The 13,653-nt window shown below is 34.8% G+C and overlaps 1 protein-coding gene across 10 annotated transcripts in view; it reads left to right on the forward strand.

Annotated features, from left to right (window-relative positions):
- ARAP2 (ArfGAP with RhoGAP domain, ankyrin repeat and PH domain 2) overlaps positions 1–13,653 on the forward strand; it is a 192,069-nt gene that overhangs the window by 86,323 nt on the left and 92,093 nt on the right. For all 10 annotated transcript variants that reach the window (XM_072808051.1, XM_072808033.1, XM_072808026.1 and 7 more), the window contains exon 16: positions 11,539–11,683. In XM_072808051.1, coding sequence (XP_072664152.1) covers positions 11,539–11,683 — 145 coding nt within the window. The remainder of the gene's footprint in view (positions 1–11,538; positions 11,684–13,653) is intronic.

The following is a 13,653-nucleotide window of genomic DNA, read 5'->3' on the forward strand; positions in this document are numbered from 1 at the left end:
AGAGATATTAAGCTGTATAGGCCAATTGGTGGTGGGTGTTTAGAGGCTCAGGAGCCCAGTATTAATTCCCTACATGGTATAATTCAGCCTTACTACTCTATCAAAGGAACAATAGGATGAAAAACTCACTTTAGAGTGTTAATCCTGATCTTTGTGCATTTAAAGTGATTGCTTTGGTATAAATGCTTTATGTCCAAATAAATGATATGTCTAAGTAGAATTATATTGGAATTAACCTTACCTTATTAGATTTTCCAGAAAATAGTAGCTACCCTTTAGTGAACAGGTACTATGTATAAAGCGTTATTTTTAGATACTTTATGTACATTAATTGTAATCCTCATAATGCTGTAACACTTTTGTCTTGGTCAAAGTATTACGACTGGGTGACATTTTGAATTTAGATGTTTTTGGTTCTTTCGGCAGTTGGTTATTAAATGTCTGTACTCAAACTGATAACAAATGGCAAATTTTATAGAGAATTTTCTCAATCTTCCATTGCTCTTTAGTATTTAACCCTTAGGTAGAAGTTGGTCAGAAGTGGCAAGAGGAGTAACTGAATAATCTATGCATTGGCTATAGTAATTATTAAAATAATTCAATAATAGGCAGTTAATGTGCTTGTTAATAAGTTTACAAGTTTTCTAGAATATGAAGAGATCTTAGACCCACCCTTTAAATCTCTTATAGAAAGATGAAATAGGGAGTTTGAAATATGAGATTTTCTTTCTGAGACTTCATAGTATCATAAGTACTCTGCAGCTTAAAATAAGCTTTCATTTATTTTCTGGCAACAATAAAATACAAAATAAAAACACTGTGCTTATAATATTTATAGACTTAACAGTTTGTTTTAATATTTTCTTGGAATAGATTGCTTTTCTTAATCAGTAGAGGAATAAATTGATGTTTTTAAACTCGTAACTAATTCTTTCCTTTTATCTTTTACAAGTTAACTATGGATTTTTTGTTGTTGTTATATTTCATTTCCAAAATTAGAAACTGGTTCATCCTTTGTAATTTAATTGAGGATGTTATCTCATTTGGAATCCTGTTTTAAGTAATATGAATATGCTTTTGTACTTTGGCTATGTAGCATAGCAGAAATGATTTCATTGGGACATAATTTCCTGGTAGTGTAAACTTTGATAGTCTTCATTTTTTTCACCCAGTTTGTCACCAAGTTCTATCATTTCGAACTTAAAATAGGTCTTAAATCAGTTGGCTTTCCTCTTCACTAACATAATCCCAGCCCAGCTACCATCACATCCTACCTGGGATGCAACACTTCTCTTGATTTGTGTCCCAGTAGCTACTCTAGCTTCCTTCCAAAGCATTCTCCAAAAGCAGATTCCATGGTCATTAAAAATGTAAATCAGATTTTGTATTTTCATTGTTTGAGTATATTCAGCAGCTTCCCGTAACAGAATATATCCCTGTTCCTTATTGTCACATAAGAGACCCTCCTATGCCTTCCCCTCTTCATCTCATATTATTCCTCCCTACCTTCATAGGCCTGGTCACACTGTTTTCCTCTCTATTTCTACAACATGTCATGTTCCTTTTTGCCCTTTTGGACTTTTGCAGTTGTTCATTTTGCCAGAAGGGCACTTCCCCCAGTTTGGCGTTTTCTCATTTTTCAGGCATCAGTTTAGTGCTACTATAGTCTGCTGTCACTGGCAGCTCTTTCCTTTCATGGGACTCTTATTCCAGCATAGCATTTATTGCATGAAGATGATCCCTCCTTTATTAGTTTATTTGTGCCTCACTAGCTTGCTCACTTGCTCTCTCTTAATGAGACATTAGCATTTGGTGGTTTATTCAAGATTATAAAATCTTTGGTGCCTAACATAGTGTCAACACATAGTAGTCATGTGTAAATATTTATTGAATAAGTGACCATTTCTCTAATAATCAAGTTATTACTGGTATAAAAGTGTAAGAGACTTGTTAATATTTTGGTTTTGACTTGTACCTAGAAAGATATACTTGTGGGTCAACAGACACATGAAAAGATGCTCAACATCACTAATCATTAGGGAAGTGCAAATCAAAACCATCTTATACCTGTTAGTATGGCAAGTATCTAAAAGACAATAAATTGATGTTGACCAGGATATGGAGAACCCTCATGTGCTGTTGGTAGGGATATAAAGCAGTGCAACCACTGTGGAACATAATATGGAGTTTCCTCAAAAAATTAAACATAGGAATACTATATGATCTGGTAATTGCACTATTGGGTATTTACCTAAAGAAAGCAAACACATTAAATTCAAAGAAGGTATATGCAGCATTATTTATAGTAGCTGAGTTATGGAAGCAAACTAAATATCCCCAGAAGATTAGATAAAGAAGATGTATGTGGTATGTATACATACAATGGAATATTACTCAGCTATAAAAATGAGTGGTATCTTGCTGTTTGGGACAATATGGATGGACCTAGAGAGTATTATAGTAAGTGAAATAAGTCAGAGACAAATACTGAATTTGCTTACATGTGGAATATAAAAAGCAAAACAAATGGACAAATAAACCAAAAAACCAGAAACAAAATTATAAACACAGAAAACAAACCAATGATTGCTGAAGGGGAGGGAGTGTTGGGGAGGTCGGGCAAAATAGGTGAAGGGGATCAAGAAGTACAGGCTTCCATTGTGAAATAATTAAGTCATAGGAATGAAAGCTACAGCATAAGGAAGATAATAATATTGTATAGTGACAGATAGTGGCAGATGGTGACCATGTTCATCGTGGTGAGCACTGCACAATGTATAGAATTACCAAATCACTGGTGTGTGCCTGAAAGGTGTGTTGTACAACTGAAAGCAATATAACATTGTATGGCAACTAGACTCTAATTAAAAAATTACATAATTGCAGATGCAAAATATTTGTTCAGAAATTATCTACTTAAAAATGAAGAAAAAGTCACACTACCAAGAAACAAGTTCTGTTTTGTTGTTTTTTTCTTTTCTTTCTCAAGATGCTATAATGGTGTTACTCCTCCAAGCACCAGCTTTATGGAAACAAATGAATTATTTGGAAAGATTTAGAGATGAAAATGTGGTTGTCACCTTTGCCCCTGAATGGCAAGCACCTGGACCGCACCACTCTGTCGGTGCTTGTCAGGACAGCCATAGAGCAAAATGATTAAACAGGAAGAAAAAAGTCAGAATAAAATGCATGTAGTCCTTCAGAGAGTTACAAGAGGCTTCAAATTGTCAGTTCAGGTTTTCAGGATTCGAAGTTCTTCTAGCCTCAGGTTATGAAGACTGATCTGTATTTTTCTTTTTCTTTTTTTTTTTTTTCTTCTCAATTTAGTGTTCATGAAAAGAAAGATTGATAGCTCGTGTTAAACCTAAGTGTAGAGCTGAATAATAGCATCCTGGTTTTGTTTTCTGTTTTCTCCCTTCAACCTTATTTTATCCCCTTGGTGTCTTACCGTGATTTGTTGACATGGTGTTTGATTTTTAAAAAGAAAGTGGTTGATACAGTTTGCTAGAAACTCTATATCATCTGGTTATATTTAATTTCATAAATTAGCATTGAGGAATTTCGAAGATCTTGTGTTCTATCAGTGCCTAGCTTGTATAGTCTAAAAATGTTCAAGGCTAAAACACATTTATTTTAAATGAAAAGAATTCCTAGTGTGTATTCCTATTTTCAGTGGATGCCGAATACCATTAGTTAAGGAAATCCTTCATCAGGAAACAGCTTCATGGTTTTAACAAATAATACTTTGCCTTTACTATCTTGGATTTACTGTGCACATGTGTATTAGAAGCTATGACCTCTACTCTCTCTAATGTGTTTTGAAAATGGACATACATGCTTCAAATGTATAAGAGGTGCAGAGAAGCAGCATGGTTAAGTGGTCAAGAGGGTATGTTCCTAGATCTTGGCTGCCTGGGTTCTCCTCTCAGTTCTGATGTTAAGTACTTGTGTGATCATGGAGAAGTCACTAACCATTTTGTCCCTGTGGACAAGGTACAAGGAGGGATGTATAATAGAACTGACCTAATAGGTTTTTTCTGAGGATTCAGTGAGTTAATGTATATACGATTTGTAGACGTGTACATGGCACAGAAATATGATGATGAGGGGATAAGGAGCAGCAGAAGCAGCAAAGGGTATATCTAAATAGCTGTTTCTGATTTTCCGTTACCCTCTGAGTTTAGGCATATCCTATAGATGGTAGCTGACACTTAGTGTATCCAACAGTAGTATCCATGTCACTTCATAGTAGTATTTCATTAGGTCAGCTCTGGAGTCCTTTCTTGTTTTTGAGCAAATTCCAGTACTGTTTTTCTTCCCTGTTTTTCTTCCCTAAATATCAAGATTAAATAGAATAAATAACCCCTCCAGCCAGTCCAACCACCATACACACACAGCTTGTGTCCTGAGAGTTGCCCTTTCTGTGGCTCCAGTTGTATTTCTGGTGAACATCTTCTGGGAATTCTGGGAATTAGTTAACCATAAGACTTCTGTAGCAGAGTGTGTTCTCAAAGTCAGAGTTAGGAGAGCATATCTGAATTGGGCTCAGCAGACCAATGCACTCTGACTTCAGCTCTTCCTTGTTTCCCAAATGAATAGGAATGCCAAGATTTCCTATCACAGCTTTGTTACTGTAAATCCTCAAAGGTAATATCTGTGCCTCCTCTGTCTGACCCCTGGCCCATTTCCACTTAAAAAAAAAAAAAAAAAAAAAAAACAGCAAATCAGGGGTTATAGTGATGATAATGCTTTAGGACTAAATCCCCTCAAGCCCATATTTCTCACTGAAAATGGGTTTGTACTCACCTTTTAAAAGGATCTGTCATTTGTTTCCCATTATAATTTACATAATTAGATTCTGCATTTATATTTATTTTATGCATTGTGCATTTGATGCCTTTTGTTTAAGACCCTCCAGTGACTCGCACTTGTCTGCCGAGAAAGGAAGGAGCTCCTGAACACCTGTCACATCAGGCTCCTGGGGCCTGGCCTCTGCTGGGGGTTTGTGGCTTTTTTACCTATTTGCTAACTTCATGTGTAATCTGGTTCTCTGGCCAAGCCGATTTTTGGCAGTTTCCTCTTTCCTTGACTTTTCTCATTGCTCTTCCCAGAATTATGGAGTAGTCGTAGCTCCAGGTGTATTTTTCGCTACTTTAATGTCTTTTCAGTCATAAACTACTACTTCAAAAGCCATGTTTTTCTGTTTATCATTCTAGTCTAAGGGTGACTTCCTTCCATCAGTGCTTCTAACCCCTAAAAACACACCTGCCCCCACCATGGTTATTATTCCAAACGCATCTCCTCTTGGATTGGACTGCAAATTTCATGAGGACAGGGGTAGGATTCCTAAACTGTGCCAGTAATTATCTCTGTACTCAATAAATGTGCCTTTTTTTTTTTTTGCATTATTCTTTGAGAATTATCCTCTTCATCTGAGCCCATTGTTTTGAAGTAATTTTATAACTTCAGTTGGTTAGCATTTTGACACTTTTCCTTATTTTAGATCTCAGAAATCTACAATAAATATTCATTTAAAAAATTAGGGCCTTTCATGATTTTTTTTTTTTAAGATTTTATTTATTTGAGAGAGAAAGCTTGAGTGTGGGGTGGATAGAGGGAGAAGGAGAAACAGACTCCCTGCTGAGCAGGGGACCTCCCCCCCTCCCCAATGTGGGGCTGGATCCCAGGACCCTGGAATAATGACCTGAGCCAAAGGCAGACGCTTAACTGACTGAGCCACCCAGGTATCCCACCTTTCATGATTTTCATATAACTGTGCAGAGTACACACTGAGGCTCAGGATTTGAGCTCAGGTCCTGGATGTTCAATATATCATCTTCCAGTAGGCATTGATTGGGTCTCTGTGAACTTTTTTTTCCAGGGCCCATCAAGAAATTCTTTGTGCTGTTTTCTTCTACCAGTGCTGATTCAGCTTTTCATTTGGCAGTTTCTCAGAATACAGTGATCCTAACTAAGCTGTCAGGATTTCGGCCTTTTAAGTGATTCTTCTCTTGATGCTTTTTGAGGCTAAACACATCATCTTGTTTTCTTTCTTTCTTACCACCCTACCTATGATAAAGAAAAACGTAAAGAGTAGGGTGATCTATAGTTTCTTTTAACTTTTTTTTTTTTAATTGTGTTAACATAATTTCAGGCTTACAGAAAAGTTGCAAGTGTGGTGCAAAGAATTCTCATATACCCTTCACCCAGACTTCCCACATCTTAATACCTTACATTTACTTTATCCTCTTTCTTCCTGTGTATGTGTGCATATATGTACACACACACGTGTAAGTGTGTATATGCACATATTTTTAGAATTATTTAAAAGTTGTGGACTTTATGCCATTTTACCCTTAATTACCTCAGTGTGTATTTCTAAAAAGGGAGGACGTTCCCTCAAATAACTCCACTATAGTGATCAAAATCAGGAAATTATCTGATGTACAGATTGTATTCATTACACCTGTATGTATAAACCGTATTCATTACCCTTAATATCTGTAGATCTAATGTATATTTTAAATGCAACATTATGGGTTGATTATATAATTTAATTCTTGGCAATAACGTAAAATTTGAGAGTTTGTACAATCTCTAGACTCCAGAAATAGGATGGAGAGATGATAATTCAAAAATAATTATCTTTTTACCTCAAGAGACTGAAAATTTCGAATATTTTTTTTTCTTCCTGCTTTCCCTTTTTAAAAATATTGGAGTTTAATATTTTTACCTCACTTACTCAGAGGGTTATTTGGCAAGCTACAGACTATAGAATTACATCGTTAAAACCCATACAAAATAACATCTTTTGGAATTCAGTTTTCATGTTAGTGTCTTTTACTAGGAAATATGTGGGATGATTAGTTGTTTTTTTTTTTTTTATTTCCCTCAATTCTCAAAGCTCATTGTTTTAGTTTTTCAAATAGAAATTAAGACTAATAAATTTTGGCAATGCAAAGACAGGTTATATAAAATCACTGTGTCTGGTTGGGGTTCATCCCTTTCATTTGAACTCCTTTGCGTTTATATTTTTGATGTCTAAAGTTCAATTTGGAAATAAGCTGAATGCAAGGAGTGACATAGGTACTTTTGGAATGTATCATAATGTAAAACCCATTAGAAGAGCAAAGTAGACAAATACATGCTTTATATTTGTACATAATTTCCAGAATTCAGTAGGAGCAGAACAAGCCTGGATAGACCTGTTTCTGAAATGACACTTTCTTTCCAGCTCCACTGTCTTCCATTAGACTCTACTAATGGAGGGTAAGGACACAAAATTTTATTTTCAAAATTAAAAGGAATAAAGCAGCTACAGCCTTTAGGAAGTAGTTTCTGACTTCCATTATTAAGTACTCCATTCAGTTGTAGCAGTTAATGACTTCTCTTTCCCCTATATCATTTCCATGTCAGTAATAATCATCTGTAGCTTAAGTTCCATTTATTCTAATATTGTTTTCCTGTGTATAGACCATTGTTGATACTCACGACTATATTGACTCACATGTTCTGTTAACCTGTATATATTACCATACTTTATGAACTGATAACCTCATAGTTGATGCAGGAGCAGAATTTAGCTCACTCTATACATTTAATGTTCCATGGTTATACTGTTGTGGTCAGGCCTTATTTTTATATGTAGTTCTTTGAGGCTTTCAGTTATTCTTGTTCATCAACCCCGAACCATTTCTAGCTCTGCTTCATCAGCCCTCTTCCCCTTTTATTTGGATCCTAATGGTGATTCCTGAAGCATTCTTGCTAACTTCCAAAATTGCTTATTTCTTTTTACCCATTAAAGAATAGCTTGGCCAGTCTTTTCTATTTTCCCAGCTTCTGCCTCCAGACCTTTGAGATTGCGGAGATTTGCCAGTTAGGGAACCATGCCCTATAAAAATGGCCACAAAAGCACACTAATTGGTGATCTTGTAAACAATTTTTTTCTGATTTTTATTTTACCAAAGCAGTACATGCACATGCACAGTACAATTTTAATGGACAAAAAAGATATTCCTTTTTTTTTTTCATTCTTAGACATTATTCTTTGTCTTTGAAAAATTCTTCTTCTCTAATTTTTTTTCGTGGAAGTAATATTACTTCTTATAGTATTACTTCTTTAACAGCTCCATCATCTTATACTATCATTTTTTTCTTCCCCTTGTTTTGCCTTTTGGAGAGTTTCTTTTCTAAGCTTTCTCTCTTTTTCCTAATTTTTAAAATTCCTGATTCCATTTTTAATTATAAATACTTATTTTTGTGTGTGTGTGTGTTCTTGATTTTCCTTCTTAGAACATGCTGTTCTTGTTTTATGGTTACAGTATCTTCCTTTGACAGTCTGCTATTATTTAGAGTTTAAAAAAATATTTGGTTTTGGTGTCTTTTACGTTGGAAGCTTTCTTTTAAATGTTTGGGATCAGTTTCAGAAGATTCCATCTCTTACTGAGAATATTGGGATTTGGATCTCGATTATCACTGGCAACTTCCTCTGCCTCAACAATGCCTAGAGTCTCTCATTTTAGAATCTGTTTGGTCCAGTTTCTCCAGAGTAAAGGACTCAGCTTTCACATGGATGAGGGGGGATTATTGTTTAGCTGCTTTGCACAGGGAAGAATATATGTGGACTTTACTCCCTTTATGTAATAAACTTGATTCAATTCTACTTCTTACCCTGTGCTTTCTTAGGTATTAGCCTTTCAAGTATTTTATGGAACTTTGTAGAACATTATTTGTTTCCTCTACTTTGCATATCCGAAGTTACCAGCTTTTGCCTCTCAGACAGGTCAGTCATTTCCTTTTTTTTTTTTTTTAAATATTTATTTATTCATAAGAGACAGAGGGGGGGAGAGAGAGAGAGAGAGAGAGAGAGAGAGAGAGGCAGAGACACAGGCAGAGGGATAAGCAGGCTCCACGCACGGAGCCTGATGTGGGACTTGATCCTGGGACTCCAGGATCACGCCCTGGGGTGAAGGCAGGCGCTAAACCGCTGAGCCACTCAGGGATCCCAGGTCGGTCATTTCCAATGTACTATGGATTCTTTGGTTCTTTCTTTGTTCTTTTGAGTTTTTACTTTTATCTCTTCAGTGTGGTTCTGTTGTAGTTTTGGGAGGAAATGGAGATGCATACTTGGATCCATCCTCCTATGCTTAAAAGTAATTCCATTTATGATCTTGTTATTGATTCTTTAACACATTTCTTATTTTTGTATTTCTCTTAAAGTTGGCAACCTCATCTGAGCCATATCCATAACTAATAACAACATTTCCTAATTTCTGAAAATAATGATTTCAACAAACTTCCCCTAGGTTATGCAATGTGGTTGATTCTTAAGAATAGAAAGAGACAGTCCTTGTTACCAAATAACTTATAACATTTCTGGTTAAATGAAAAAAATTAAATTGTTACATTGTTTAGATAGTCCAGTTATATTTAGAAAAAGTATTTTACATTGTTAGTATGAATTTAAACAGCCACTTATAAAGTCACTTTTCGACATGCTTCATGTGTAACATTACATGCTTTGATCACCCCAGCAATCCTATGAATTTGATGTTTTTTAATCTTAATTTTATAGAGAAGAACCCAAGGGAATGGTGAAGTTGTTTTTTGGAGGTACCATGAAGGCATTATTACACTCCAGAGTCTTTGAGTTCCAATTCCACCTTCTTAGGATCCATATTGTGCTGAGGATGCCATAGGAATATACTTAATTCAGCCTGACAATGATAAAAGTTTGGAGAAGAGGTCTAGGAGAGATTGTGCCTCAACCCAGTCTTTGAGACATTGGGTTAGCTGAGTGGAATACCATTTTAAGAAGTCTTCTTAGCTCAGGATTTAACTGTATCTTTCCATTTCTCCTCTGTATTCTCCTCTGTTTTTGAGAAAGAAAATGTTCATCCTCAGTTCAGCTCCAGAAACATTTTTTGATGTTCTGCCATTTGCCTTACCATAGCTCATTCCTTCATTTGAGTTTGATACCTTTTTTTTTTTTTTTAAATGGCATAGGCTATTGCTCTATCCTGACTGATTTCATTTCTTCCTCTTTAGTCTTCAGTATGCTGGAACCTGGCTTCTTTCATTGCACACTAAAGTAAAGTAGATGGTTACCTTCTTCTTAGGAAGACCAACAGATTTTTTTAAGCCCTTCTTTTATTAGATTTCTTTGCTATATTTAATAGTGGCAGTCATCCCTTTTTGGAATGTTTTGGCGCTTTCCGTTTTATACACTGTCTCTTCTCACTTGCTTCATTGCTTTTCACCCCTCCTACAATCATTACTCCTTATGATTTTAAGTTCCCTAACATTTTATCTTTGGTGAATTTATATTTTCAACTACTATCTTTAACGTAAAGACTTCCTAGTTATTGAGACCTTTCCTTGCCCCAAGGTGCAAATCTCTAGAGTGATCTAATAGGTATCCCCACTTGGATTTCCAAAAGCTATCTCTGATTCAATCTAAAAGAAAACTCAAAAAAAAAAAAAAAAAAGAAAACTCATTATATCCTCTAAAACTGTTTCTCCTTTCTTTTAAATAAAAGTGGACCTATTGCCAACCTTGTAATCAAAGCTAAAAATGACACAACCATTTGTGAGTTCTCCCTTGCCCTCTGAATCTAACCATTATATGTTTATCTCCTCAAAATACACACAAGCAGGTATACTTTTCTGTTTCTCCCTCCTTCCCACTCTCTCCTCCCATCCTTGCTACCACTGTCCTGCTTTTGGCTGTCTTCATCTCTCACTTAGGCCTCTGTTGACAGTATCCTAACTGGCCTTAACTTCTTAAGTCTATTTCCCACAGTAGGCAAAATATGTAAAATTCGTATCTGATCATATTCCTCTGCTGAAACCATTCCCGTGGCTCGCCATCAACTACACAATCAAAGCTCAGCAAACTTTTTCTGAAGAGAGTCAGATAGTAAATTATTTAAGCTTTGCAAGCTAGATGATCTTTGCCACAACTCAGTTCTACCCTTTTAGTGGGAAAACAGCCACAGATAATCTATAAGTGAATACATGTGGCTGTGTTTTAATAAAACTTTATTTATAAAAACAGGTGATGATGTGGATTTGGCCTGTAGGCCATAGTTTAAGATCTCTTATGATTTGAATTTTAAATTCCCTAACCAGGGCATTAAGAGCACTGCAGGTTATGGCCCCTTTTTTTCTTTTGCATACCTACCTAACATCAACCACAATCTTACTTTTTACACTATGTTTATTCCTCTAATACTCTCTGTAGACATCAGTCCTTGCTGTTTCAGAGTTGTTTTGCAGCAGTCTCTTTATAAATCTGTTTGCTTTTCTGGTCATCGATGTCATAGTTATTTTTGTCTCATAAATTCCTTGTTTCTAGATTGCACATGTTTTGAGAGCAGAGAAAGTGACAACTGTATATCCCATGCAGCAATAGCATACTCTTTACACAAAATAGGAAATTAATGAATTTATTTGAATCCAGTCATTATTTAAACCATGTATTTTTTAAAAATTAGAATTATGATATAACTCAATTTATTATTTGTTTTAAATTTCTAGAGACAAATAAAAAGTGGTGTGTTTTGGAAGGAGGGTTCTTGAGTTACTATGAAAATGATAAGTCTACCACGCCTAATGGCACCATTAACATCAGTGAAGTTATCTGCCTGGCTGTACACAAAGAAGACTTCTATTTAAATACGGGGTAGGTCTACTATTAAACAGGTAGGAGATGAAGAATATTTCCTGATATTTACCATACCAGACAATAAGAGTTTTATTACTTTAATTCTTCATTTGCTTGTTGTAGAAGAGCTTAATATATTTTTTTAAGATTTTATTTATTTATCCATGAGAGACATGAGAGGTAGAGACATAGGCAGAAGGAGAAACAGACTCCCTGTGGGGATCCTGGTGCCTTACTCCATCCCAGAACTCCAGAATCCTGATCTGAGCTGAAGGCAGATGCTCAACCACTGAGCCACCCAGGTGCCCCTGAGTTTAATAGTTTCTTGAAGCCTAGTTATTTAAAAGTTCTGAAAATTCCTTAGGGAATTTGCTAAAAAGTAGAAAAAATTAAATATCATACTAGGTTCTATGAAATGCTAATGTATTTGCATCTAATCTTAAATAAATTTATAACATTCCATTCTAGAACATGTCCTAAAATTTTTATAATTTACTCATTGTTTAAAATGGTGGAGTAATAGGAACATTTATGCATTCATTTAATGCATTATCATTCAAAGGAAAATACTCAGTAATGACTTATTTGCATTAAAATAAACTAAATATATTTAATACCATATTGAAATGCTAAATTCCCCAAAGATTTACTTTAGCATTTTAATGGTTTCTTTAAAGTTGCAATTAAAAGAGTAAGCATTATTTATTTAATATATTTGACTCAAAGAATGGTTTAATACATTTTTTGTGAGGACTTCTAAAAACAAATCATCTAAGATACTTGATATGAAAGTTATATTTTGTAATGTAGTTAAATTAATGAAAAACTATAAATATGAAAATCTGCATAAGTCAGTTTTATAGGAACATCGTATTTTAATATAAATTTTATGAGAATAGGAAGAGATTTGCAAAACTTCTGTTTACGTCAAATGACGCGTAACATCGTAGTATCATTAATATATGCTGACCGGTATATACTAGTTAAAGTGACTACTGTTTTCTAGTTTAGCTTGATACATTTATGCCAAGAAAACTGATTATTAATTGATTCTGTTTTTGTTTTAATCTTAATAGTGCTTTTATTCTGAAAAAATAATTAATATATGGCTTACTGTGAAATATTAAAATAAATACATTCTAATATTTAATTGCTTAATTAGTAAATATAATTTAAAATATTACTAGTTTATGTCAGCATGTAATCATATTCAAAAATAAAACATTCTTGAAAGAATGTTCTTGATATAAGTAGAAATGCAGGAGAAACCATGGACAGTGAAATAAATTTCTTGTTTGTTTTGTTTTACTGAAATAAGGTTAAAAAATAATTATTGCAGCCAAGCTTTGAGTTTCCTGAAATAGCACTTTATAGAGTTTGAACTCAGTAATGTAGACATTGAGAAGTTACATAGATTTGTATTTAAGGAAGAAAGCTAGCTCAAGTGGTGAGAGAGAGGAGGAAGAGAGTCCACAATTACTTAGAGTTTACCTAGAGGAAAAGATCATGAAAAGAAAGAAAAAACAAAACAAAACAGTGAGTTTAATTGTATGATTGGACTAAAGAGATTAACTGTCTGGACAATCTGGTTGAAAAGCTGCTGTGAATAAATTCCAAGGTTTTGAGCGTAATAAAATAGATGGTGATACATCTAAATTGAACCATGAGGCACATACAACCAGTGTGGGATACAAAAGAGGAAGAAGGAAGAAGACTTTGATATAGGGTATTTCGAGATTTTTTTTTAGGTAACAGCAGCAATGTTAACATGTTCTAGAAAAGAGTTGGAGCTGTGGATGAGGGCCCCAGGAAAGAATTTAGGACCTGAGATGTTACTCTACTTTGATCTGCAGTAAGGAGATAAAATTTTGGGATAATATGAGATAATGGGAGAAAAATATGTGAAGACAAGAAGAGGGCTGATTAGAGAATGGTTTGGATAGTGTTTGCTTTAAACAGAATGTCAAGGTGGCCTGGACTTGGAGGAG

Source organism: Canis lupus, chromosome 2 (genome assembly GCF_048164855.1).
Source record: "Canis lupus baileyi chromosome 2, mCanLup2.hap1, whole genome shotgun sequence".
NCBI lineage: Eukaryota > Metazoa > Chordata > Mammalia > Carnivora > Canidae > Canis > Canis lupus.